The sequence below is a fragment of the Stigmatopora argus genome, chromosome 9 (assembly GCF_051989625.1).
Source record: "Stigmatopora argus isolate UIUO_Sarg chromosome 9, RoL_Sarg_1.0, whole genome shotgun sequence".
NCBI classification, from domain to species: domain Eukaryota; kingdom Metazoa; phylum Chordata; class Actinopteri; order Syngnathiformes; family Syngnathidae; genus Stigmatopora; species Stigmatopora argus.
In genome coordinates, this window is record NC_135395.1 from 10,202,792 (window position 1) to 10,229,071 (window position 26,280).

Consider the following 26,280-nt stretch of genomic DNA (forward strand, 5'->3'; position numbering starts at 1 on the left):
ATAAATCAAAATGTCAAACAAATTTGTATGCAAGAAATGCTAAATGCTATTAGTGTGACAATTCTACATCCTCGTTCGAATGGAATGATCAGAAATAATTTCTTTTTTTGTTTAAGTAGGAACAAGGCGTGAAATACAGATCACCTTACATGCGCACACACACGCAGGCTTGTAAGGAACAGGCAGCAGATGGCACGCCATGTCGTGCTTCTTCCGTTGCCTCTGACAAACCCTGCAAGTGGGCTCGATTACAAAACACGGGAGCAGCCGTGAGTGCATATTATTCCTTTTTTTGGGCCTCTATCGCTCTGGGTGCAACACTAGTTGTACGCAAGGGCCCATCTCGTCAACACCGGATGGGTCGATGCGGTTGCCACCAGGCGTCCTATTTCTCTCGGTCTGTGGCCGCTGAGTTACGTGATAGCCCCAGTGTCGCTGTCAGTGTCGACTGCGCGCCCCCCAAACCTAGTCCAGGTCCCGAGCTGGCCATCGGATCAGTGTTGGGACATTTTCGTATATGGAATCATGTAGGGCACAAATAACTATTCATTTTTCTTTCTTTTTTTGTTTTGTTTTGTTTAAAATCCATCTCCCACTTGGAGAAGATGATTCAAATATCTGTACTTTGTCTGGCCATGTTGCTACCTGCAGGTAAGACTTGGAATAGTGTTTGTTTTCACTTTAAAATGCTCGTTGCCGAGTACAGATTTAGAATTTATGGGGCTCAGGAAAATGATTTGACATCTGTTTCTGTCAATGGCAGCCCAAGAGATCAAAAGGGATTTGCAGAACACAGCAAAAAAATAAAAATTCACAAATTTTTATCGATGTTCTTCCTCTTTTTCAATTTGAAACCTCATTTTATTCAGGATCATTTATATCTTTTTGCACTCAAAGCTTCAAAAATATTTTCCATGTATTAGTTGTCTTTAAAAATATTTTCTTTCCTAAAATGGATTCTTCAGCCATTCATTTGATTTTAATTAATTTAAATCCTGCAAGTTTGAGACGTGTGTAGTAAAGGAAAATGAATGAGGGGTGAAAAAATCCTAATTTATGCATGAATTGACTAACTAATAATAATTTCACAATCAACAAAAAAAGTACAAATATGAAATCTAGCTGTAAGTACTAATAAGAGTTGCGGCGGTGCAGTGGTTCACTCTGCACAGGGTCATCACGCCCAGAGGCTCCTCCACCATTTGATGGAAAACTACACCAGCGCCCTGCGGCCCGTGGAGGACACGGACCGAGCCCTCAACGTCACCTTGCAGATCACGCTATCCCAGATCAAAGATATGGTGAGTCCTCCCAGCGGCGCCTTAGAGAGAAGCCATTTTGAATCTGGCACCTGGACGTGATGGCAGGATGAGAGGAACCAGGTGCTGATCGCCTATCTGTGGATAAGACAGAGGTGGCACGACGCGTACCTCAAGTGGAATAAAGAAGACTACGACGGACTGGAGGTCATCCACATCCCCAGCAACCTTGTGTGGAGACCTGACCTGGTCCTCTACAACAAGTAAGTCCCTGGCGCTCTTCTCGCTCGTATCACGTGTCCATTTGGCGACGTCTCCTATTCCGCCAAGAATCCAGGTGGAGGCGTCGTCCCAATCTGGCAACCCTGTAAGGAAGACAAAATCGTGGTGCAAAGTGCTTTATTTATTTATTTATTTAATTGGGCAAATAGCTTGTTTTTTATTTTGAAAATGTCGTTATCACGTGTCCATTTGGTGACGTCTCCTATTCCGCCAAGAATCCAGGTGGAGGCGCCTTCCCAATCTGGCAACCCTGTAAGGAAGACAAATTCTTGGTGCAAAGTGCTTTCTTTTTTTTTTTCTTTTTTAATTGGGCAAATAGCTTGTTTTTATTTTGAAAATGTCGTCAGTATTATCGACTTGGAGGTTCCCGCGCCTCATTTTTTGTGGGTGGTCCAGGGCCGACGACGCCTTGTCCGGACCCGTGGACACCAACGTGAAGCTGCGTTACAACGGCGAGATCACCTGGGACGCTCCCGCCATCACCAAGAGCTCCTGCGTGGTGGACGTCTCGTACTTCCCCTTCGACAGCCAGGAATGCAACCTGACCTTCGGATCCTGGACTTACAACGGAAACCAGGTACAGTGGTACCTCGACATACGATCGTAATCCGTTCTGAGACTGAGATCGTATGTCGAGCTTTTCGTAACTCGAGCGAACGTTTCCCATTGAAATGAATTGAAAACAAATTAATTCATTCCAACCCTCTGAAAAAACACCAAAACAGGATAATGGATTGGAAAAAATGTTTTATTTCTTCTAATTCGCCATATATTGACAAAGTAATAAATAACGAGTGTTTTAATAGTAATAAAATGTGTTTAATAGATGTAAAATTAGACGCATTTTGCGGAGGGGAGAGACAACGACACACACGGAGGCGGAGGTAGGGGCTGTTCGGGGGGACTTTATCCACGGCACTCGTAAACAAACAAACAAATTTATTTTAACTTGGATAAATATATACAGACACACTCAAACATACGTTTAATGTAACTTTACACAAAACTGAATTCTAGTTTTGTCTTTTGTTACCTTCGTTTTCCGGGTTAGCGGTTTGCCACGCCTCCACCACCACGTTCGCTATCGATGGACTGTTTGCTGTTTTATTCCCTTCAAAATATTCTGAAAATGATGCACACAAATGTCCTCACAATAGGATAACGCACGGCCACTTGCCAACGAGAAATAGTCTTTAAAGAGCGATCGCGGGAGCTCCTTTCCTTAGAAAGAATAACAGGAAATGCAATAGCTGAGCTTCCCACGTATTGAATGTGGGTAATGAAGTTTTATTCTGAGAAAGGGTGCCATTGGCTATTGGTGTTGTGTGCACGAGTATACTTCATTACCCAGAAAGCCCTCTTTTTGCCCGCGCATGTGCGTTTTCTGTTCGAAACTCGTCTGAATGAATCGTTCAGTCCTCGTAGATACAGTAGTTATACACGAAAGAGATGCGGCAAAAAAAGACAGTGCGCTACAATGATAAACATCCTCTCATGTCATGGCCACCTGGCTTTCTCGCATCTCGAAATTTTGATCGTATCGCGGGCAAATTATTCGATTGAAATTTTCGTCGTACCACTGTACGGCCCTTTTTCTGACGCCTGCCACGCCGGCTTCCTCTGCGGCCCGCTTGCAGGTGGACATCTTCATGGGCATGGACAGCGGCGACCTCTCGGATTTCGTGGAGAACGTGGAGTGGGAGTGCCACGGCATGCCGGCCAGCAAGAACGTCATCATGTACGGCTGTTGCTCGGACCCGTACCCCGACATCACGTACAGCGTGCTGCTGCAGCGCCGCTCCTCCTTCTACATCTTCAACCTGCTGCTGCCCTGCTTCCTCATCTCCTTCTTGGCTCCTCTGGGATTCTACCTGCCCGCCGATTCCGGGGAGAAGGTTTCCCTGGGGGTGACGGTGCTCCTGGCCCTCACCGTTTTCCAGCTGATGGTGGCCGAGAGCATGCCTCCCTCGGAGAGCGTGCCTTTGATCGGTAAGGGATTTTTTGAATTTTTTTTAATTTTAGGTCTCGTGCATATTTTGTACTTATTTTTGGGTGCTTCATTCAAAATTGCTTTTTTCTTCATGATTCAGCTACTAATTGTAATTGTATGCGCAGTGAAATCAGAAACTTTACCTTAATATTGCAGTCATGCCCGTTTCTTTCTTTCTTTATTTTTTTATTTGCACAAATACAGCATATGAAGATCTTTCACACTTAATATAGACCAAATGACTATTTTTGTCTTTTACAAGTAAATATTACCTGTAGTTGTAATATAATTTTAAAAATAATGACCTATTATGTCTTTTTAGTTGGCATTTTTAAACATTGTAGATGAATATTTTTCATAAAAAGTCAATGAGTATATTTTTGATACTTTATAGCCCAATTGGCTATTTTGAGTCATTTCTTTTAGTGAAATTAAAATGAATTAAAAATAAAAATAGATACCGGTCACGGACCCAAATTAATTAGTACTTTTTTTATAGCATCCATGCCATTCACGAAGATAGACGGCCAATTCATTTAAACTGGGAAGGCTGAAATTGTTCCAAAAGAAACTTGCAATGGAAAGCTTACCAAAAAATCCCCCTTTTTGTGCGCTCCTCCCAGGCAAATACTACATCGCTACCATGACCATGGTCACGGCCTCCACCGCTCTCACCATCTTCATCATGAACATCCACTTCTGCGGCCCCGAGGCCAAACCGGTCCCCCACTGGGCCAAAGTTCTCATCATCGACTACATGTCCAAGATCTTCTGCGTGTATGAGGTGGGCGAGAACTGCGCCTCCCGGTCCTCGACTCGGGACGCCGACGGCCAGGCGGTACGCGAGCCGGGAAAGTGCCAGCTTTCCAAGCATCCCGAGACCGAGGGCCCACGTCCACCCCCCAGAATCAAACCCCAGCCCCACCTCACCAGGGCGGAGAGGAGCCTCTTCTCCACCTTTCCGCTGGGAAAGTACGAAAGCCCCGACGCAAAGGTTCCCCCGGCGGACTGCTGCAAAGAGGACCGCAAGGTTTCGTACCTCCCGCCCTGCTGCCCCGATGACAAAAAAGCACCGGCGCGAGGGCCCGTTGCCGTGACCTGTCGTCACGGCAACGGGCTTCCCGGCGGGGACCCCAAGTTGGTGCGCAACGTGGAGTACATCGCGAATTGTTTCCGAGAGCAGAGGGCCACGTGTGCCAAGGGGGCCGAGTGGAAGAAGATTGCTAAAGTGATGGACAGGTTCTTCATGTGGATCTTCTTCATCATGGTCTTCCTCATGAGCATCCTGGTCATCGGAAAGGCCCCGTGAATGGATAAAAAATTATTAACACCATGTACAAAAAAAACGACATACAAAGGTGGATGTTTTATTTATTTTTTAAACCATCATATAGTATAAATAGTACACTTTGACATATATATATGAGATGAAACTAAATTCCATCAAAAAGAAAATTTAAAATAGAATATAAATGAAAGTTCTGCTTTTGTCTTGGGGGCGCATGTCCCTGAGCCGATGACATCATTTTAAGAAGATTAAAAAATAAAAAAAGTTTAATCAGCGTATGCATTCTGCATGCTTCTTAACAAGTGCTTAATTAACTGTACACAAACATGAGCACAATGGTTGAAAGTGGTGCTGTAATCTCTGGGATTTACAGCTCCAGTACTTCCATATGTAATCATCAAAAGGGCGTAAGGGTCTACTGTTCAACCCAGTGAAATCAGATGCCCAGGGCCCTTAAATCCACAGTCTTAGTCCGCACGCACACACGCACGCACGCACCACGCACGCACGCACACACGCAACGCACGCACGCGACGCACGCACGACGCACACGAGATTAGGTGAATTCATAATAAACCCGTCAATTGTTAATGAGCATGCTTTGTTTAGAGAACCGCGTCGGTTTTACCGAATGTAAGATAATACGGAGCATCAATTATGGAACACAGTCGGAGGGAATTGGGTGTTCTTTAAAAATAGAATTTAATTAACTAACATACCTTAACCAACATGAGTGTAGTAAAAACCAATTTTGTTAGCAGAGGATGGTTTCGATCCACCGACCTCTGGGTTATGGGCCCAGCACGCTTCCGCTGCGCCACTCTGCTTCTACTTCCAAGGGCGCGTTATTTTTTTAAATTATTTTGTAGTATCAAAGCATTCAGAGTCTTCACATACTGAAACTAGATCCATTTTATAGTAGCTTCTTTTTCTAATATATTCTCTATCAAATGCCCCTATAATAGTACTTTACCACGCACACTTGTCTTAGTTTCGCCTTCAATTTCACGAATTAGCAAGATTCATTCATACTTAACATTGCCCTCTTCTGGCAAAATTTGTCATTACAACGTTTAAAATGATCCCCCAACAGCCTATTCTCTATAATTTTAATAATATGACATTCGACCCGGTTCTCGAGCAAACTATTTTTTGGGTTAATCTGTCAATCTAGTTCGTATAATCGCTCTTTCCATTTTTTTTTCGAGCGACTTTCACTTCTCTTGAAATCTAAGAAAGGGTGGAGCTCTTATTAAAAGAAAGAACTCTTTCTCTGGATGTTTTTTGGTAATGATTAGATCGTCATGGTTAGAATGATTTGGATTAGATTTCAGGTCAAAATTTCTCCATCCATCCATTCTAACAATCACAGCTCTAGCAGTGGTACATAAATATAAATAAATATATAAAAATAATAATAAATTTATTTAAATAAATAATCGTGGTATCGTTACAGTACTGGCGTTGGTGTATATACTACCAGACAGCCGGATACAGGAATAAGAATTGGGGGGGGGAAAGTGGTTAGTACAACACTAATATGTCATATGAAGGGTTAAGGTTCAAACTGCATAATGTGAGAAAAGATTACAACTTTTAAAAATGAAAAAAAAATCGAAAACTTAAGTTTGAAGTTGTACTATCCCTCCAGATGTGCGTGCGAGAGCGGCCCATCTCCATATCCTGTGGCAATAGAAGATCTTCGGGCCAGCAAACTAACTAGCGTTTACTTAATTAGCATTTATGTCAGTTTTTGTCGTTTCCATCGCCGGGTTCAAAGTTGCTCTTTAGGTTGACCAGACGGTCGATCGCTTGTGAACTTTGTTTCCTCTCGCCTGACGTGTCTTCCTTTTTAAAACGTTGGCAAATATGGAAAGCAAAGTTGAGGCAATGTCGCCACCAAATTAGCTCGACCGGCCGTCCGTCCACGATGGAGAGCGACCAAGTAGACCTATTGGACCAAGTGGAACAAGTAGACCAAGTGGACCAAGTGGACCAAGTGGACCAAGTGGACCAAGTGGACCAAGTGGACCAAGTCGAACATGTGGACCAAGTGGACCCAGTTGACTTCTCCTCCTCATCCGAGCTGTCCTCGCCGGTGCAGGCGCAAGTAGAGGATTCTTCTCCGAACGAGGACCTCAAGAAGTTGCTTCACTTTAAAGTGTACAAGAGGAGGTGGCTGGTCCTCCTGGTGCTGTGCCTGCTCAACTGCTCCAATGCCACGGTGAGCTCTTTATCAGCCACGGCTCTGATGAGATAATAATACCTTGCAAAAACGACTTTTTTTTTCCACAGTTAATGCTCAACCTTATCGAATGACCCTGATACGTTTTGGGGACGAATGCGTTCCGTTGACAATAGCGTTTTAATGTCAATAAAGTTGTATTGCGTGGTACGGCAAAGTCTTTGTTTTTTTTCAAGACTTGCAATTATTTTGCTTGTATTAGGTAACAGTGATTTGGGTTAGATTTTTTTTTAGGAGTTTTTTTGAAAAAAAATGTATTTCCTGTTTTATGATATCACATGACCTTCAGTCTCGTGATGGAACCTGCGGGACCGGTTTTCGGATCGTGAGAGATTGTGTCGTTCTTTGTTTTCAATGAAACAATCAAGGAAATCAAGGCACACACTTGTTGGATAGTTTTTTTCTTTTTTTGCAAATTACTTTATTATATATTTCCAATGGCTACATTCATTTCCAATGCAAAAAAGACCTGAAATCAATAGGAAAAGGATTTAAGTTAGCATTCCCAAAATGTACAGCAAATGAAAACAGGTTAACAAAATCAACAGGATTGGACCTGTAACTACTTTAAAATTAACATTGAAATTTCCCCAAATGAGCTCATTTACTATTATTGTTAATGGCAGACATGGAGGACTGGCAGTGAATGTTATTTTAAAACAAATAAACTGGAAAACAACGAAAAATCGCAAATTGGGGGGGAATGAACCATCATTCACCTTTTGCATTCATGTTCCGCAGCTATGGCTAACCTTTGCACCAGTGGCGGACCAGTCTGCCCAGTACCTGAAGGTCACTTTGGCAGACATTAACTGGTTGTCTCTGGTCTACATGGTGGTGTCCATTCCGCTCAGCTTCGGCACCACCTGGATGCTGGACACGCTCGGACTGCGCTTCACGGTAACGTTTTCCGATAGTATCGTAATGAGCGCCATCTTACTCTTACTGTTGCTGACAGTGATTTTGCTCGTCCTCAGCTCATCCTGGGCTCCTGGTTAAACATGTTCGGCGCCGTCATGCGCATCATGGGAAGTCCGCCCCAATTCTTCTACGTCCCTTATGAGATGGTGATGACGGGCCAGGTGCTGGCGGCGTTGGCGCAGCCGCTTATCATCTTCACGCCCACCAAGATGGCAGCGCTGTGGTTTCCGGACCACCAGAGGGCCACCGCTAACATGTTGGCGTCCATGGGTGAGCTTTTAGCAGCCACCGCTGGCCACCTCCCGATACGATACGAGAGTCACGATAATGATTGTCTGGCAATGCGCAGGTCAGGAAATCAATCTACGATACCCTACGATTAGCGCATTAGCAACATGTCCTTTTTGACATGTAGTTACGGTAAGACAAGGGTGTCGGACTTGGGTTGGTTCGCGGGCCGCATTAACGTCAACTCGATTTTATGTGGGCCGGATAAATTTTAGATATAATATTTTGATTTTTTTTTTTTATAAATGGATTAAAAGAACTGAATTAAAAGCCCTGAATATTCAGGTTTTTTATAGATCTAAAACAATGTTTATTTTAGCTTTTTTATATATTTTTAGATTTTACAAAATGATTTTTGAACTAAAACACAGAAAAAAGGGATTAAAAAATTACAATTATTGATTTAAAAGGGGGAAAATCAGGAAATTTAATATACATCTATACTCTTCATTTTAATTTGATCCTAAAACAGAAAGTCGGCACTCATGATTTACTTTCTCGGGCCGCACAAAATGATGCGGCGGGCCAGATTTGGCCCCCGGGCCGCCACTTTGACTCGTGCGTGTAAGAGATGCTATTTTTAGCAGCCGGGCCGGCCGGTGTCTTCCGATTGCAAATTCTTTGAATTCTTTCAGGTAGACAGAAGAAGGTACACGTTTGAAAACAAGATGAGCCTAATAATTAATAGGGCATTAAGTATGACTAAATAGTAATTCACAGTTTGTATTTAGGGAATTTGAGCAACGATTTAAATGGTAATTATCAATAACCTTCCGGGCGACCAAAAGACCGGCGACCAATCGACCGTGTAGCCCGTAACCCGGGGGTCCACTGGATAAGAAATATGTCTTCATGAGTTAAACTAGATGTCCAATCATAAATGAGCGTGGTATTTGCCTCCGCAGCCAACCCGCTGGGACTTCTGGTGGCCAACGTGGTGTCACCGGCGATTGCGGACCACCCCAGTAGAATCCCCTACCTGGTAAGTTACATGCACTGATGTAAACACGGGACAACCCTCGACGGAGCTCCCGTCCGTCTCCAGATGTTAGCCTACGCCGTTCCGTCTTGCTTCATCTGTTTCCTGGCGACGGTGAGCATCCGCAGCAGCGCCCCGCCGACGCCACCATCGGCCAGCGCGGAATTTTCCAACTCGGAATCTTTCGTCGAGGGCGTCAAACTGGTAAGGACGGGTCCCGTTGACGTTTCCGGCGGGTCTGCGTGGAGCAAAACCTGAATTGTTATGCTTTTGGGCCACGCAGTTGCTGAAGAACCGAGCGTATATGTTGCTGCTGCTGTGCTTCGGCTCCGGCGTGGGCATCTTCACGTGCTTCTCCACGCTGCTGGACCAGATCCTCTGCGTGCAGGGATACACTAACGTGAGTCGGAATGTTCTCTTGGCAGAAACGCTCGGCCGTCGGTGGGCATTTAGAGACATAAATGACATTTTTCCGGACTACAGTGGTACCTCGTGATACAACTTGTGCTTGTCATACGACATGCTCGTGTTACGACGAAAATTTCGATCGGATAATTCGCGCGCGATACAATTAACATTTCGAGATGCGACGAAGCCAGGAGGTCATGACATGAGAGGCTGTTTATCATTTTTTGGCCGCATCTCTTACGTGTATGACTACTATATCTACGAAGACTGAACGATTTATTCAGACGAGTTTCGACCAGGAAACGCACAATGCGCATGCGCGGGCAAAAAGAGGGCTTTCTGGGTAATGAAGTATACTCATGCACACAACACCAATAGAATAAAACTTCATTACCCACATTCAATACGTGGTAAGCTCAGCTATTGCATTTCCTGTTATTCTTTCTAAGGAAAGAAGGTCCAGCGATCGTTCTTTAAAGACTATTTCTCGTTGGCAAGTGGTCGTGCGTTATCCTATTGTGAGGACATTTGTGTGCATCATTTTCGGAATATTTTGAAGGCAACACAACAGCAAACAGTCCATCGATAGCGAACGTGGTGGTGGAGGCGTGGCAAACCGCTAACCCGGAAAACGAAGGTAACAAAAGATTAAGACAAAACTAGAATTCAGTTTTGTGTAAAGTTACATTAAACGCATGTTTGAGTGTCTGTATATATTTATCCAAGTTAATTTAAATTTGTTTGTTCGTTTACGAGTGCGTTGTTGCCGTGGATAAAGTCCCCCCAAACAGCCCCCACCTCCACCTCCGTGTAATGCGTCTAATTTTACATCTATTAAACACATTTTATTACTATTAGCCACTCGTTATTTATTACTTTGTGAATATATGGCGAATTAGAAGAAATGAAGAAAAAAAATCCAATCCAATATCCTGTTTTTGGTGTTTTTTCAGAGGGTTGGAACGAATTAATTTGTTTTCCATTCATTTCAATGGGAAACGTTCGCTCGAGTTACGAAAAGCTCGACATACGATCTCAGTCTCGGAACGGATTACGATCGTATGTCGAAGTACCACTGTATGAGTTCCACCAGATAAAAGGTGCCCAGCGAAGAGGGGGAAAAAAATGAAGACAAACTCACTTTACTTACTTGCAGGACTTTGCGGGCCTCTGCGGCGCCCTCTTCATCGTCTTCGGCATCGTGGGCGCCGCCTTCCTGGGGCTCTACGTGGACAAGAGCAAACGCTTCATAGAGTCCATCAAGATCAACATGTCCCTCTCCACCTTGGCGGGCATCGCGTTCTCCGTGGTAAGTCCGCCGCTTTCCGTCTCGCGCTCCGGAGCGGCTCAGACGTTCCTCCATTCGGGCCCAGGTGTGCCTGATGCAGCGACAGAACGTCGCCGTGGCCGTGGCGTGCTCGCTCTTCGGCTTCTTCGGCTTTTCTACTTACCCCGTGGCCATGGAGCTTTCCGTGGAATGTTCCTATCCGGTGGGAGAAGCTTCCACGGCGGGGCTGATCTTCATCTCGGGGTACGAAATTCCATCGCCGGCGCCTCGGCTCTTCTCCCGAGCTGAGGGGTTCTGCTGGGTTTCTTCCGTCTTTGCAGACAAATCTTTTCCATCGGCTACACCGGCCTCCTCCAGTATTTGGCCACGCCCCTCGCCGATTCGCCGCGCTCGACGTGCGGCGTCGTGTCTCAGAGCTGGAAAGGTAACGTATCCAAGACTTTTTCGGCTGGGCCCCCGACCCGTATCAATTCCGGATTTTCGGGGACCCGTGTTATTTGAATCATATTCACACTTTTTATATTGTACACAAAGCGCACGTGTCTTATTTTTTTAATGTTTTAATCCTGTAGTATCCATGATGGTGCTGGCAGGATTCTCCACCTTCTTCACCGTCCTCTTCGTCGTCTTCTTTCACACACGCTACAAGCGGCTAGAAGCTGAAAAGGACCCCACCTACGGGCACAAGCGGGACCACGGATCCGTCCCCCCTGCCCCGCTCAGCGTAGACACATGACCGCTAAGTAGCATCATTTTAATTTTCTTTTTAATAAGTGACCAACGTGTACGATAATTTTACCTTATGTATTTTTATAAAAGATGTCAACATTACATTTGTACATAAATATTTTAAAAACTTATCAGGCGTGTTCAGCTGACTAGACGTCATCGCCTATGATCAAAGGTTCAGATTAAATTACAAAAAAAGAAAATGTAATTCATAATTCAGTATTGCTAAATAATCCTCTCATCAGATAGATAAGCAAAGAATCAATGGTCAAAGACAAGAAATTCATGAAAGCCAAATGATGCACTGGTATATTTAAAATAATTCAAATCCCAATTAACAAAGCTCACGCAAAAATTGAAAACAAATTATTCTATTAAATCTTACCCCTTCATTTTACAAGCCATCAAGAAAGTCAATACAAATGTACTTTAAAGGACTTGGGACTTTTAATCCTATTTCATTTGCACATGAAACAAATATATATATATAAAAAAAGAAAATATAATTTTCTATATGGGCTTGCACTACCAGCGTTTAAAAAAAACAAAAACAAAAAAAAAAAAACATGTTTTTTTTCCTATGGATGGGGGATGATTCTTGATGCAAGAGCCGGAAAATTCCACGTGCAGGTTTTCAAAACTTGAGGGCGCAAAACTGCTGGTAGACGGCCAGGATGTGGTGGTCCAGCTCGGCCGTGAACAGCAGGTTCTCCAGCGTGCCCATGTACTGCTGGATGGTGGCGTGGTGCTGAGGAGGAGAAAGTGCGCCGGTCACGTGAGCACTTTATTCAGACTGCCCGTGTTGGCGTTGACGGCGTTACCATGCGAAAGATCTCCTGCAGCCTCTCCACGCAGTTCTTATACCACGGCGTGCTGACGTCGACGCTGCCCGTCTCGCATCGAACCAGGTGCTCCGTCAACAGCATGATGAAACGCTGAAGGACGTTGAATTACGTGTTAGACATTAGGATTAGCGCACTAAAAAAGGGTGACGAGATAAGAAAAGAAAGGCTTGCCCACCTGGAATATGACAAGGAAGAGGTTCTTCTGCTCACTCTGGGCCGCCTCCACCTTTTCCTGCAGCCTCTCGATCTGCTCCTCCAGCTGACCCTCCTCGTCCTCGCTGTTCTTCTCCATGTCCTCTTCGTCCCCGCTGTCCTTCGGCTGTGCGGCGCGCAAAAAGACGGAGAGCCGAGCGGTGTTGGAATTTGGAACGAAAGACGGGCCGGACGGGTCTTCCGTCGGACGGGCTACCTTCTTGTTTTGCTGCTTGTCCAGCTTGTCTTTGGCCTCCTCCAGCTCCTTCTGGATCTTCTGGACGTGTTTGTTCATCTTTCTGATGGTCGAGTGCAGAATCTCCCAAATGTAAAGTCTGAGCGAGGAGAGAAGAAACGTCAAAGCGGAAAGCCCAGGAGGAAGTGGAGCGGGGCGAACCGAGAACCTGGTGAACTCGTGAGCCATGTCCTGAGAGAAGAGCCAATTGGCCACGGCGGCGCAGTCCACGATCTGGGTGCGGATCATCTTGTCCACCAGCACGGCGATCATCTGGACAATCGGAGGAGGGCCCGGTCGGTGGGCGGGCGGAGAACGGAAAACCCGGACGACGAGGCGTCTCCTACCTGCGGGTGGTTCTTCCACACCTGATAGACCACCTTCAAAATGTGCAGTTTACCCTCGTCACTCTCCGTCAGGTTCTTGAGGATTTCGTGAAACCTGGAAAAGGCGGTCGGGTTGCGGCTCCTCGCTAGCTTCCTGCCCGTTTGAATCACGGCGGTTCCGAGGTGGACTTACTTGCCGAGGGCGCTGAAGGAGTGGCTGAAGGACTTGGCGGCCAGGTGAAGAAGGGTTTGTAAGAAGACGTCTACCTTCAGCGGATTGAAGCTGTCCCCTTCGTCTGCCGGGAGAGGAAAGGGCATTTCAAATTGCCACGAATCGAGCAATCGGACGGAAGCAGTTGTCAGCAGGGGAGGCCCCGATCGAGTAATCGGAAATCAGAGAGACGTAGCAACAACAAAAATATGCGATCGAGACTTCAACTAACCTTCGTCATCATCTTGGTTGGGGTTGGGCACGTCTTTGAGGATGGTGAGGATCTCCTCGTTGGAAGCTCTGTTCTTGATGGCGTTGCCGATGGTGATGGAGACAGGGTAGCCCGGCAATGCTGACAAAAGGACAAAATACTTCAAAAGATTGTGCTTTTTATATATCTTAAATTAAGGTTAGTACATTGAATCATTGGGAACACTTTTTAATGCTTGCAAGCTATCATGGGGAAAATGACTTACAAGCGCTTTCCTCGACGTATTTGTAAATGAAGATCGGCTCGGCTGGGATGAGCGCGGCGAAGGTGGGCGGGACCAGTTCCACTATCCTCTGGTGGTAGGACAATCTGCGGAAGGCATACAGGTAGACATTTTATTGATTTCTATCCAATTCAATGCGCTAGATTTACATCGTATCGATAAATTGTCAGCCCCTTAATGACATACCTCATACATTTCTCCAGAACCTCTTTGACAAATTTGGGTTTGGGTTTCTCCAGATCCACCGCCAAACAGTCCGCCCTATGCAAAACAACAAAGGTTGCCGCGGTCCGTCCGAGCTCAGTTTCCAAAGCGACGCTCACCAATCGTCCCAGCTCCAGCGGAACTGGAAGTTGCTCAGGTGGTGGGAAAACCAGTTGATGAGCCTGGAACAAAAAGTGCCAAGCGGGAAAAAAGTTGACGGAAAAATCAAACGTTATTCCCGTCTTTTAGGGACCATCAGTCCCACTTTCTTTCAGTTTGGCCTCGCCTTATAGTGGAGAAAACAACAACAACTTTACCGGTCAACGCAGGTGGTGTTCATGGTGTCCAGCCGCATGTAGAGCATCTCTGTAGCTTGAGCCAACTGAGGCAACGAGTTAAAGAAACACTAACATTTTCATTCCAATTTAAGAGATGAATTAGAGCTGAAAATGGCCCACGAATCCAAATCCAGACCAGGATACGACTTGCGGCAACGATCCGGGATGCTGTTTGCACAGTTCGATCAGCAGTGACGTGTACGTCACGTCGATTTGAGGCGGCAAGGGCAGTTGAAACAGTTCTCCAAAAATCACCTGAAGGTAAACAAAACAATCTCATCGTGGACAATTTGATGTTTTCCGGGAGCGTGCCGACAAACGGAGCTTACCTCCACAATGTGATAGTTGAGCGGTATTTTACTTTTGCCGGGGTAGCTGAGTAATTGGGCGGCGCTGCAACATAACACATCTACATGAACACAACAAATATACAGTGGACTTAAGGGGAAAAGAAAAAAAAAAGTGTGTGTGCGTTGGGAAACCAAATTTACCAGATCCTGCGTTCTCGCCAGTGTGTCTTAATGATACAGTGGAGATTCTCTTCGATCACGAACCTCTCCACAGAATGACTGCCGGGCATGACTGGACCCTAGTGGCAATATAGGGAAGTACGTAAAAAGCAGTTTCTCATCCGATACGCGGGTTAACGGTAAATTCAGACTGTCAGTCGTTGGGGTGTTGCAATTTTCTACAATGGGGATATATTGAGATATTTTTATAGCTTGGCTATACGACGAGTTAACGTGGTCACCATTCAACACGGCTTACCTCGGGGGCGTCGGTGTAGTCGAACATGCGGAAAACGACGCGGGGCACGGGGTACCGGGCGTCTGGCATGTGTCCCGGCGGCGTGAAAGGGGGCAGGTTGTGCTGCAGGGCCTCGCACAGCACGCTGTCAAAGGCGATGTATGGCCGCAGGATGTGGCGCTCCTGCCAGCGGTCTTTCTTCAGCTTCTGGATCTGCGCCCAAAGGCAGTCCAAGTACTGCAAGAAAGCAGAGTCGGCTGGATAAGCGCTTTCTGGCCCGGGCTCTGTTCAAAATGAGCCGGATTGGCTCACCTCCTCTTGTGGGTGGGGCTTCTCCGCTGTCCAAACCTGAAGCATGGGAAGGTGAGTCTTTACGCGCCTCCTGACAGAAGCAGGTAAAAGATGCAAATTATTATTCTTAAAAAATGAGACATTAGACAGTAAGGAAAAAAGGAACGTGAAGTCCTACTTGAGGTATCCTTCAATCTGACTGAGGAGTCGGTCCATCTCCACATCCTTCTTCTCGTAGAGCTCCTTGCCCACCCACGGCAGGCAGGACAACACCACTAACACGAACCAATCGGATCGGACCTTTGCGCCAAAGGTAGAGAGAGAAAAAATGCAGTTTACAAACAGTCTACAAAGTTCCCACTGGCGGCGTGTTATCTTACCTGAGGTACATCCTCCTCCTGCGTAACACTGATGAAGTTCTCAAACATGGCCACCATGGAAGGAGCTGCAATCACGTGGCAGTTGACCAAGTCGGATAGGAAGCGCACCTAAAAAAAAAAACACACTTAGCGGTCGAAAAGGTCACCCTCGCGGTCACGTGCCGTTCCGCTTTACCAAGTAACAGGCCTCGTTGTAATGGTTGTTCTTCAATGTCTCCTTCAGCTGCCGAATCATGGCCTCCACGAACTCGCCGCCAAAGTTGTAGTTTCTGGCGTTGAGGAGGCCCACCAGCGTGGTGTACACCGTCATCTTCTCAGGGAGGAGGCGAGCCCTGCGAATGCGAGACCCTCAAACGATGACTGTCGCTTAGCAACTAGAGCGCAAGTATGTGAAAAGAGCCGTTCTACTTACACGGCACATAAAATCCGAAGGATTTTGTTCTTGTAATTGGGAAGGTCTGCTTCCAACACGCCGGCGAGACCCTCTAAGTTGCTTTCCAAGGACGACTTGCTCTGAGCACACAAACATTAGCGCTTTTATTCGTCTTATACCAGGCTTTTGGAGTCCTCTCCAAAATAAAAAGAGCTCAAAACACAACTGTACAATAGAAGTTAAATTGCATGTGCAAGTTACCTTTTCTCCTACGTTGCATATGAGAGACTCCAAACTGTCTTCGATCTCCGTTGGCTCAGTGGTTCTCCTCCTCTTGTGATCCTGACCTCCTGTTGGTTTTGCAGAGAGGCATCCGGGGCAAAAAAAAAAAAGAATTCCATTCATTAAAACCATTACGGCTCCAAATATTGAACATCGACATCCTGAATTACAATAAATCAGATTCGATCATAAAGAATCTAAATCGGTCGAGCCATAATTCCGACTTTGAGCGTTTGTTTAAAATACAAATGGATAAATAAACCACTATTCACCACCTTGTCACTAACTCAGAAGCTAAAAACAATGCTAACTAGCTAGCTACTTTACATGGCGGCGGTTTTACTATGCGAACAAATTAGAGGATCGGAACACAATCAAACGTCAGTACACTTTCAGGATTTCTCGAAAATGGCCCCTCAGTGATTATGAATAAATACGATGAAAGGGAATGCAGAATAACAAAGAACATTGGTCGATTGGCCAATATCGACTAGGTGCAATTAATTCGACTCAACGTGGGGTTCGTAAAAGTCGATCTTACCATCATAGGAGTCGCTGTGTCGTCTTCTGGACATGTTTTAATCTATTTCGCCGTGAATACTGCGCAGAAAAAAGTCACCAAGATACACTAAAAAAAACTGCGCCTTTTAGCCTACTATTCGGCTCGGTGGTGAGCGAATAAACGCAACGAACAGCCTAGCTTAGCCAGCCCATTCAAGTGAGGCACACATCCGGTAGCAAGCGGAAATGCAACCAAATGTTCTGCTCGGCCTGTCATTTCAAAATGTTGGCCATTGATATCACATATATGACACTAGATGTCGGATAAGCGCTATGAACAAACGAGGTGAGCCGCTGTCGCACATTGGCCATTTTGCGTTTCCTATTCGCAAAACATACATGTACTTTGAAATAGTTAAATATTTCTCAGGTTTCAACCAGTTTTACAACGACTTGTTTGTTTAAAATGGCACAGCAACATTTGGTTTGGTTACATAAAAATCTAAATATTTAAAATACCCACACCCCAAACACATACACCGCAATAGTGCAACCGCTTAATCCGTCCGGTTCCCCATTCGAAGCATTTTGGGGGGATTACTGCGGCAAGAAATAAACATGGCTTCAATATGCTCAGAGTTTCAGGATTGTGAAAAAGAAAAATCCACTTCGACTGGTTATCGATTTAAGGAGGAGAAACAGCTGTGTGCACCTCTCAGACGACTCTACAACCTCAACAAAAGGAAGGTACAACGTGTACATTTAGACTGAAGTCACTTTACTCGCAGTAGATATTTATACTTATTTTTGCTGGATTAACACTGGATAAGAGTGTGAAGTGAACTTCAATTTGAAGAAAGTGCAGATGTACTCTCATAAATATTTTCCAGTAATAACTGAAGGTAAATTTCACAAAACTATGATATCCAAAGAACAATAGCCCATCAGACAACATTCGCTACTTTCCTGCAAGCCATATATTTACCGCCATCTAGTGGTGGATGAGTTGTAATGAAAAAAAAATGAACGAACAATGTTTTTTTTTATGCACAGTCGCAATATTTCAGCGCAACCTTTCTGTCAATTAGTACAGCAACAGTGTATTAATGCAACACTGCAAATAAATACAACGGTGCACGTCCAATACATTTTGACTGATCCCATATTGTCAAACCCCATTAACAAGAGAACCGATCTTTTTAGGCATTCGCTGCCTTTGTGTCATCCAAGCGGGAAGCAGGTCCCGAAGCAGGGTCGAGTCAATATTGGCGCTGCTGTGGATTTACCTTCACAGAGCACGCCACGGTACATCGGCACGTCGCCAGGACGCACGCCGGCGAAATCCAGCGGCTGGCTTGGGCCCATTACGAGCTTACGCTTAGCCGAGAGGAAGAAGATGACGCCCAACCCGGCGAAGAAAGCTCGTCTGAGAACTTCTCTGCATGGATGCCAGATATTAGTCATATCCCCGAGGAGCAGCTTGAGAAGTATGTATTGTACATCATTTTTAAGCAAAACTTGTCATAGGTTTTGGTGTTGCACTGATAATGATGTCATTGGTGTAGGAGAGTAACTAAGTATTGTTTTTCCATCCAGTGGACCTGGAAAAGTTCTGCTGTACTACAAGTACTGCCACGTGGAGGACCCGCACATCATCTGCGCTTGGCAGACAGCTTTGTGCCAGCGTCTCCGCCTAACCGGCAAGGTCCGCAATCGTCGGGGAAGTGACGTGACTTGACTTTTTTTGCCAGACGTGATGAATGTAGTATTATCTTCAGGTAAGATTATCCAGTGAGGGCATCAACGGAACAGTAGGCGGTACCCGCGTCGCCACTGAGGTCTACGTGGATGCCATGTGCTCGCATCCGCATTTCCACATGGTTAAAGAGGATTTTAAGGTCTGGTGTTCTGCCAAAAAATGACATTCAAACCCAGATGGCAGGGAATGATGACATTTCAGTGCTATTGTTTGCACGGGTTAAGACAAGCGACGGCGGTCCTCGGTGTTTTCCCGAGCTGAAGGTGGGGGTCTTCAAGGAAATCGTCCCAATGGGATTGGACCCTGAGGTTCTCTCCTATCGACTCGCAGGTAACTATGATCTGATGATAACTTGGCATGACATGTTTTGCTGGTTTAGTTTTAGTTTTTTTTTCTGGTCAGGAGCTCACCTGGAGCCAGAAGAATTTCACAAAGAAGTGGAAACCCTGCTGGCCGAGGGAGATGAGCACAGTGACACCGTCCTGCTGGACTGCCGTAACTTTTACGAAAGTAAAATCGTACGTGATGACATCCCGCTTGTTTATGGAGGAGGTCAAGTGCGGGATTTCATACACTCTTCATCCCATCCAATCAGGGTCAGTTCTCGGGATGTCTGGCCCCAGACATCCGCAAGTTCAGCTACTTTCCAGACTACGTGGACAAGAACCTGGAGCTCTTCCGTGACAAGAAGGTTCTCATGTACTGCACTGGAGGCATCCGCTGTGAGAGAGGATCCGCTTACCTTTGCTCCAAAGTAAGCAGTTCACATTTAGCTGAAAGAAAAGCATTGTTGAAAAAAAAACAATTGTCAATCATTTATTTGATGTCATCAATTGCAAATACTTAAGGCACACTAATCGATGGAGTTCATTGTAAAATTGTAAAATGCATAGTACGCAATTAGTCCAATTTCACCCTGTCTTCCTCCCTTGCTTGCAGAACGTGTGCAAAGAAGTTTACCAGCTAAAAGGTGGAATCCACAAGTACCTGGAACGCTTCCCGGACGGCTTCTACCGCGGGAAACTCTTTGTTTTTGACGAACGCTACGCCATCTCCACCAATGACGATGTCATCGGCGGTGAGCTGATTCCGCCACTCATCTTTATTCCGCCTTCTCGACTCTTCCTCCCTTTTTAGTTTGCAGGTACTGCGCTCACCCTTGGGACCGTTACCAGCTGTGCACCACGCGCTTCTGCCGGCAGCTGGTCCTCTCCTGTCCCGCCTGCCGCTCGGAGGGGCGTACGGCGTGCTGCCTCGGCTGCGCCGCTGGCGGCGCGCGGCGGAAAGAGGAGTGCCAGTGCACCGACGGACGTCCAAGGATCCCTCAAGATGTCATGGAGAATGACAAGCTACTTCTTTAGGTACACAAAGTCCAACAATTATACTCACATGGGTCAGGAAATCAATGTTTCATGTTTACACAGAATATAATGTAGTATTATGACTTCCGTCTTGTCATATTAGAACTTTTTTTCTCATTTTCTGATTTTAATCTCATAATATTGTGACTTTATTCTCATAATCATCAAGATTTAAATCTTAATATTATGACTTCATTCTCTGGGGTGGTTTTATATGACTATCAGGGACAACAATGTCACATATTACACACTGCCTTACGGAAATAAATGAGACAACAATTTCAATTAGTGTTGATGATGTGTGTGTTTCTATTTTGTATGTTTTCATGTCAATAGCATGCAAAGAAAAATGACGATTGCTATACTGTGCTGAAAAAATGTCATCAACAAATCAAGTTGAACTATTATTTTCCAATATTGTTGGCAGATATTTTTTTCCCTTCTCATTTGCATATCAAATGAAATCATATTTAGCCTATTTCAATAATAATGGATTCATTTGGCATGTTTTTAATTGCATTTACTGTAAAAAAAAATAGTCTATGATGATTTTCTGGAGTTTGCATTTAAATGTAAATGTATTTACCATTAACGACCAACAGAGAGAAGCATTTCCCTGCCAAGATTGTTCTTCCTAGGCGTGCAAAAAAATCTACATTTTGATCAAGTTATTCAGGAAAACATGAACATTTAACTTAACGTCTGAATGTAATCGTACATTAAGTTGAATTAGAACTTGAATCGTTCGCTGCCAATGACGGCGATGGACGTCCTGTACGGTTTTACTCGGAGGGGTGAATGGATGGACGTTCATCTTCCGTCCTCCCCAGTCAAAATGAATTGGACGACCATCGCCGTCATTGATACTGAATGAGTCAATATTTGCATTATGTTCTGGTTTTTTTTGCTGTCTAGTGCAACCAACGAACTCCAAATTTATCTCCCTACGCGCCTGCGTTCTGATTGGCCGGCGTGCTGATTGGCCTCTCCTCTGATTGGCAGAAAGTTCCGAAGGGGGCGGGTCCAATCTGTCCAGAGCAGCATTTGTTTTCTGCCTCCGGCTCAAAGTTTGAGGACGCCGAGTGAAGCTTCGCCGGGGGCGCTTTCCAAATATCCCGTCCCCTCCACTTTGTATTTTAGTATTTTTCCATGTTTCTACTCCCTAACTAGTCGATCTTGAACGTATTTGTTTTATTTTCCTGCAAGAGGTGTACAAAACTACTGGATTTAACCGTTGACGTCATAATTCAATCATTTTCTGGGAGGGGATGATCTAATTCAATCATCTGCTTGTTGGTGAAAATATTTTATTCAATGTAAGTTATTTGCATGATTTCATATGTTAGTATGAGTTACGTTTATTGTTGTTTTAATGTGTAAAAAAAAGTGATGCATGTGCTTTTTTTGTTGGTTAACGTGGTTGCCCTTAGGGGTGGGAAATTCTGGGTACATCCCAATACGATTTGCGATAAAACAAACAATGTTTATTTTTTTGCACGGTCTGAGACAATCAAATCTTAAAATAAATACATATACATACTATACAAATACATTTTCTGTTGGATTGATCCACCTCAGTCAGTTAAGCAAAAAAATTGATTGAAACGCAATACATCAGTTAAAACCGTCATTTATGTTTTCGTAATAAAATTTTCCAAATTGTATTTATTTATTAAATGGCAAACTTTTCTTTATTGCACTGCGCAAACAGTCTTAATACTACTCGTTGGACAAAAAACTGGGAAGTAAGGGAAGCAGGAGGTCAGAGGGCATGTCATCCGTGGAGCTTTTAAGAACAAATCAGAGGAGTTTTAGCAAAGACGGCTAAATAAACCTGTCGAAACTCAACGGAGATATTCTATGACTACATTTATTGCCCATGGTAGGATTTATGATTTCCACCTGTGCCAAATAGTCTATCTTTTTGCTGTGATATGAATTTTTACTGATTACTTTAATAGTACTGAAGTAAATTGTTTTATTATGGTTCATATTGGAAAATCCCACATATCAATCATGAATCACAAGTAACAGTTCAGTTGAAATCCTCCTATCTGATTTATTCTTAAAGGCATCTTATGATCAATCACTCTTTAGAAAGGGGAATTTTTTTGTAGTTTAATGGTTACAATCAAGTCATGAATCCAAATGCAAACTTTATAGTTCGGCTTTCTTCAAATGTTGACCAATTTTACAGTTTTGGAATAGATGACCATAAAGCTGATTGCAAAATTATTTAATATAATTTGGTTTTGCATGACCACAGGACAGCCAAAATTTGCTTTTGTGGTGAAAATGAGATTTTCAGGATAAATTTGTATTTTCCATGTCAACTCATTGGCTGCCAATGACGGTAATGGACGTCCAATCTATTTGAACTTTGAGAGATTCGTTCCTTCGCTTCACTTCAGATGAATTGGACATCTATTAGTGAGAAACTGAAACAAAATAAAATGTTTTTTTTGCCTCCAGGCTGAAGATCTCTAAAAGTCCAGCGATGACGTCCCTGTTGTTCCACCTGCTGTTGCTCCAGTCCGTTCTGATATCCGGCGCCGCCAGAGGTGAGTGGACAATTCAGCCAGGCGGAGACCGGCCACGGGGCCAAATGTAAACACCGGGGGTGCCGTAGATGAGTCGATCCGATTACACCGTTAGAGATGTTTGGCGGGCATTTCCACCTCCTTCCTGGAAGGCAAGCAGGAAGTGACACGGGAAGGCAGAAAGGACAGCGAGAGAAAAAAAAACAGAAGGCCAAATGAGTAGGAAAGCCCCCCGTCTAAGCCGGATGGTCCGATTTCTCTTTCAGGATTGTCGACGGCGATAGACGTCCAATATAGTTCCCCTTAGGGCAGGGGTAGGGAACCTATGGCTCGGGAGCCATATGTGGCTCTTTCCATGGGTGCGTATGGCTCTCCACTAACCTGTGAGGTAAAATATGGAAATCACTGGTGAGAGAGCTGAGTCCCGAACGCACTAATATGAGCGTCACTGTGGCGTTGACACTACCTCTACCACCACTTTAATCATAATTTTGTGTTTTATTACTCTTCTGCATGCATAATCTCATTGATACTGATTTATTAGCAACAGCATAACAATGTTGTCAAAAGAATTCAGAGACTTTTTGCACTTTAAAAGTGGTGAAATGACCAAAAAAAAACCACTTCATGTATTTTTACTTTTCAATTCTGAGAATGGTGCTCAAGAAATAACATTAGAAAATATAAATTGTTTATGGCTCTCTCTGTCAAAAAGGTTCCCGACCCCTGCCTTAGGGGATGCGAATGAACGTTCTCCCGGCGGAAATGATTTGGACGTCTATCGTGGTCACTGGCCGCCAGCGTGTTCACGTGAACGGACGTGACATTTGGACGGCAGCTGTGGCGGTCCCCCAAAGGCCAACATTTGTTTTTTACATTAACGCTTGACGAGAACAACTTGCCGGCCTTTTGAAGTCGGCCGCCGTAAAACCGCCGCACGTCGGATTCACATGCTTCCATACGGAAATGCGGCGTGAGCTTTGAAGGTCGAACGGGCGCCTCCCACCACATCTGCACACGCGTGTAGAATTAGTGATCGATCCCAAGCCGTGTTGGTTTCATGACTGGAGCGCATCCTGGACTCCTTGTGTGGTGTTGTTTGTCGCTGCGCAGTCACGCTGCGGTTCCGGATGTGTTCCCTAAAGAGCAAACCTCAAGTCAAATATAATAGCGGGCTGACAGAATTAGAAGCCGTCTGTCATTGTTGTGGCGCAGCGCGGCAAATCTCCTCGCCGCTTGGGTGCCAGCTGCTGATGTGGAATCCACACCACGGGGGGAATGTGAGAGCGGTGTGAGAGATGTGGGGGTGGGCTCACGCCGGTGGCTTGGCGGAGAACTCGAATCTGAAGGCGCCGCCGCGTTCAGCCGCCATACTTTTTTGTTGTTATTGTTTTTCGGTGCACTATCCAACGGGCGGAATTCCTTTCACGTGTTGAATTAGTTTTCTCGGGTTGATAGGTCAGCCATTAGCTACCGGCTCTCGGCCTTCTGGTGTCTGAGCCAATTCAGACAAACAAACTCTTTCTCTTTAGAGACTAACGATAGGCACAGAACCTGGTCCAAGAAGTGGTTTCGGAAATCAGATTTTTCGCTAATGGAGGCATATTTTACATTGAATTAACATCAGTCGTTCCACGATCTTTAATATTACTACTACCACCCCTAAACCCTTCAAAATTGATAAAATGGTACCATTATTGTTACAATGTGTGTATATATATGCATCAGAAAAAAAATAAAGTATTTATTAAGACTTTAAAATGAAAGAGATGGAAAGATATTTTCCAATGGTGCGGAATTGCGAGTGGCAGCTCAGTAAACATACTGTCACGTCAATATAGACCGCTTGGTTAGGTTTTTACACATTTGATTTGTAACGTGAAGGCAACTAGTCTACTGTCCGCCGAGGCCACAACAGGCAGAAATTGGAGGATTTTATAAAAAAAAATGCTTGATGTAGATCAAGGGTGTCAGACTCGGGTTGGTTCGCGGGCCGCTTTAACGTCAACTTGATTTCACGTGGGCCGGACCATTTTAGATATAATAGATTAAAAGCCCTGAATATTCAGTTTTTTATAGATCTAAAACAATGTTTATTTTAGCTTTTTTTAAATATATTTTTAGATTTTACAAAATGATTTTTGAACTAAAAACACAGAAAAAAATGATTAAAAAAATTACAATTACTGATTTAAAAGGGGGAAAATCAGGAAATTTAATATACATCTATACTCTTCATTTTAATTTGACCCTAAAACAGAAAGTCGGCACTCATGATTTACTTTCCCAGGCCACACAAAATGATGGCGGGGGCCAGATTTGGCCCCCGGGCCGCCACTTTGACACAGGTGATGTAGATAATTTCAATGTGCATTTTCCACAACTGGACTGTAATTATGTTACTGTCTCATGAATTAACCAACAGGTTGTGACCAAAATGTTTCACTGGAATACCGTCAATGTTAACTAATGGCACTCAAAGATTCAAAACTAGTCCTCCCAGTTTCAATGAATTGGACATCTATTATGGCCAATGAGCTAATTCAATGCACAGAAGTGTGTGTTAATCTCTCATTACTAGTCTATTAGTTTCTTTGTTAAGCAGATGTGCAGAAAATGTGGAATGCGTGGTGTAGCGTGGGCAGATGCGGTGCTCGAGCGCCACGCAAATGATTCCCCCATCACCCGCTGCTCCGCTCATTATTATCTGCTTGTAATCCTCGCGTTGGACCGGCGGCGATGCTGTCACAGCGGGACACAAAGACCCCATTCTTGTATCGAATCATTCTTCCGCAGACGTAATCTCCACGGCCACTTATGCGCATTAGCCGGCTCTTTGCGCTGACTCTTAACGGAGGCGAATGGGAGTGGCTTCATCACCAGGAGCGCTTCAGTCCTATTGTTAGACGCAAAAAAATGTGTTTTTATTTGTTATTGGAGACTGATTTCAATGGGTGAAAAGAGCTCTTGGGCTCGTAAGTTATGTATTATTATGGCTAGGAGTGTGTTTTCCAGATTCCAGTAGGCTTGTTGAATGAATCCTGCTGTTACTTGAAGTGGTGGACTTAGTGTTGGGATTGGGAAATCAAAATGTAGAAGAGATGTGATGACTGCTGAGTTTGCATGTCCGTGTCCACCCAAAAAATAAATGGAAAAAGTTCAGAAAAACAACAACAATATTTGAAAGGTGGTCAATATGAGTCAGTACTAAAAATCTTTGTCCTCCTTCCTTCTCCACCTGTGTGTTTTCTGCTTGACTGGGTGTGGACTTGGACATTCCGAGCATGCACCCACCACACACTTCCACACACCATGGCCCATGCCTACCTCCCACATTCCTCTCAAATCCTGAGCCGTGACTAAGTGCATTTGTTGATCTGAGTGTCTTGTCCTAATCTGCGGCCGAGCCCCACCCACTGGGTCCTCTCGGGGTCTGGCCGAGGCTAAAAGCATCCAAACAAAGAGAGGCTCTCCCGTCTAATAAGGCATCACGTCGGACGATGACATCCTTTCACCTTTGCCCC

The 26,280-nt window shown here is 44.7% G+C and overlaps 5 protein-coding genes across 10 annotated transcripts in view; 4 read left to right on the forward strand and 1 right to left on the reverse strand.

Annotated features, from left to right (window-relative positions):
- Positions 1-14: 14 nt before the first annotated feature.
- LOC144082415 (neuronal acetylcholine receptor subunit alpha-9-II) lies at positions 15-5,049 on the forward strand. Its single transcript, XM_077609573.1, has 6 exons — positions 15-651; positions 1,156-1,301; positions 1,368-1,522; positions 1,938-2,118; positions 3,179-3,530; positions 4,155-5,049. The coding sequence occupies exons 1-6, from the start codon at positions 606-608 to the stop codon at positions 4,838-4,840; spliced, it is 1,566 nt and encodes a 521-aa protein (XP_077465699.1). The 5' UTR covers positions 15-605; the 3' UTR covers positions 4,841-5,049.
- A 1,435-nt stretch (positions 5,050-6,484) lies between these two features.
- slc49a3 (solute carrier family 49 member 3) lies at positions 6,485-11,808 on the forward strand. Its single transcript, XM_077609587.1, has 10 exons — positions 6,485-7,043; positions 7,806-7,964; positions 8,042-8,255; positions 9,179-9,255; positions 9,319-9,456; positions 9,536-9,652; positions 10,817-10,969; positions 11,034-11,191; positions 11,269-11,372; positions 11,521-11,808. Exons 1-10 carry the CDS (start codon positions 6,750-6,752, stop codon positions 11,682-11,684), a joined length of 1,578 nt encoding a protein of 525 aa, XP_077465713.1. The 5' UTR covers positions 6,485-6,749; the 3' UTR covers positions 11,685-11,808.
- Positions 11,738-17,353, reverse strand: ncbp1 (nuclear cap binding protein subunit 1). Its single transcript, XM_077609586.1, has 23 exons — positions 17,137-17,353; positions 16,575-16,663; positions 16,353-16,453; positions 16,116-16,272; positions 15,941-16,048; positions 15,739-15,860; positions 15,582-15,651; positions 15,291-15,506; positions 15,014-15,111; positions 14,852-14,915; positions 14,667-14,777; positions 14,502-14,566; positions 14,304-14,366; positions 14,167-14,241; positions 13,963-14,066; positions 13,719-13,838; positions 13,469-13,571; positions 13,297-13,390; positions 13,119-13,222; positions 12,932-13,049; positions 12,698-12,841; positions 12,499-12,612; positions 11,738-12,425 (listed from the first exon to the last, which is right to left on the reverse strand). Exons 1-23 carry the CDS (start codon positions 17,168-17,170, stop codon positions 12,312-12,314), a joined length of 2,388 nt encoding a protein of 795 aa, XP_077465712.1. The 5' UTR covers positions 17,171-17,353; the 3' UTR covers positions 11,738-12,311.
- A 282-nt stretch (positions 17,354-17,635) lies between these two features.
- On the forward strand, positions 17,636-20,501 carry tstd2 (thiosulfate sulfurtransferase like domain containing 2). The gene is made up of 9 exons (XM_077609589.1): positions 17,636-17,843; positions 18,300-18,583; positions 18,693-18,801; positions 18,875-18,994; positions 19,080-19,185; positions 19,258-19,373; positions 19,451-19,609; positions 19,795-19,933; positions 19,993-20,501. Exons 1-9 carry the CDS (start codon positions 17,715-17,717, stop codon positions 20,214-20,216), a joined length of 1,386 nt encoding a protein of 461 aa, XP_077465715.1. The 5' UTR covers positions 17,636-17,714; the 3' UTR covers positions 20,217-20,501.
- Positions 20,502-21,293: 792 nt separating this feature from the next.
- fgfrl1a (fibroblast growth factor receptor like 1a) overlaps positions 21,294-26,280 on the forward strand; it is a 55,462-nt gene continuing 50,475 nt past the window's right edge. For all 6 annotated transcript variants that reach the window (XM_077609378.1, XM_077609379.1, XM_077609380.1 and 3 more), the window contains exons 1-2: positions 21,294-21,532; positions 22,689-22,777. In XM_077609378.1, the coding sequence (XP_077465504.1) occupies positions 21,531-21,532; positions 22,689-22,777 (91 nt within the window). In that variant the 5' untranslated portion in view covers positions 21,294-21,530. The remainder of the gene's footprint in view (positions 21,533-22,688; positions 22,778-26,280) is intronic.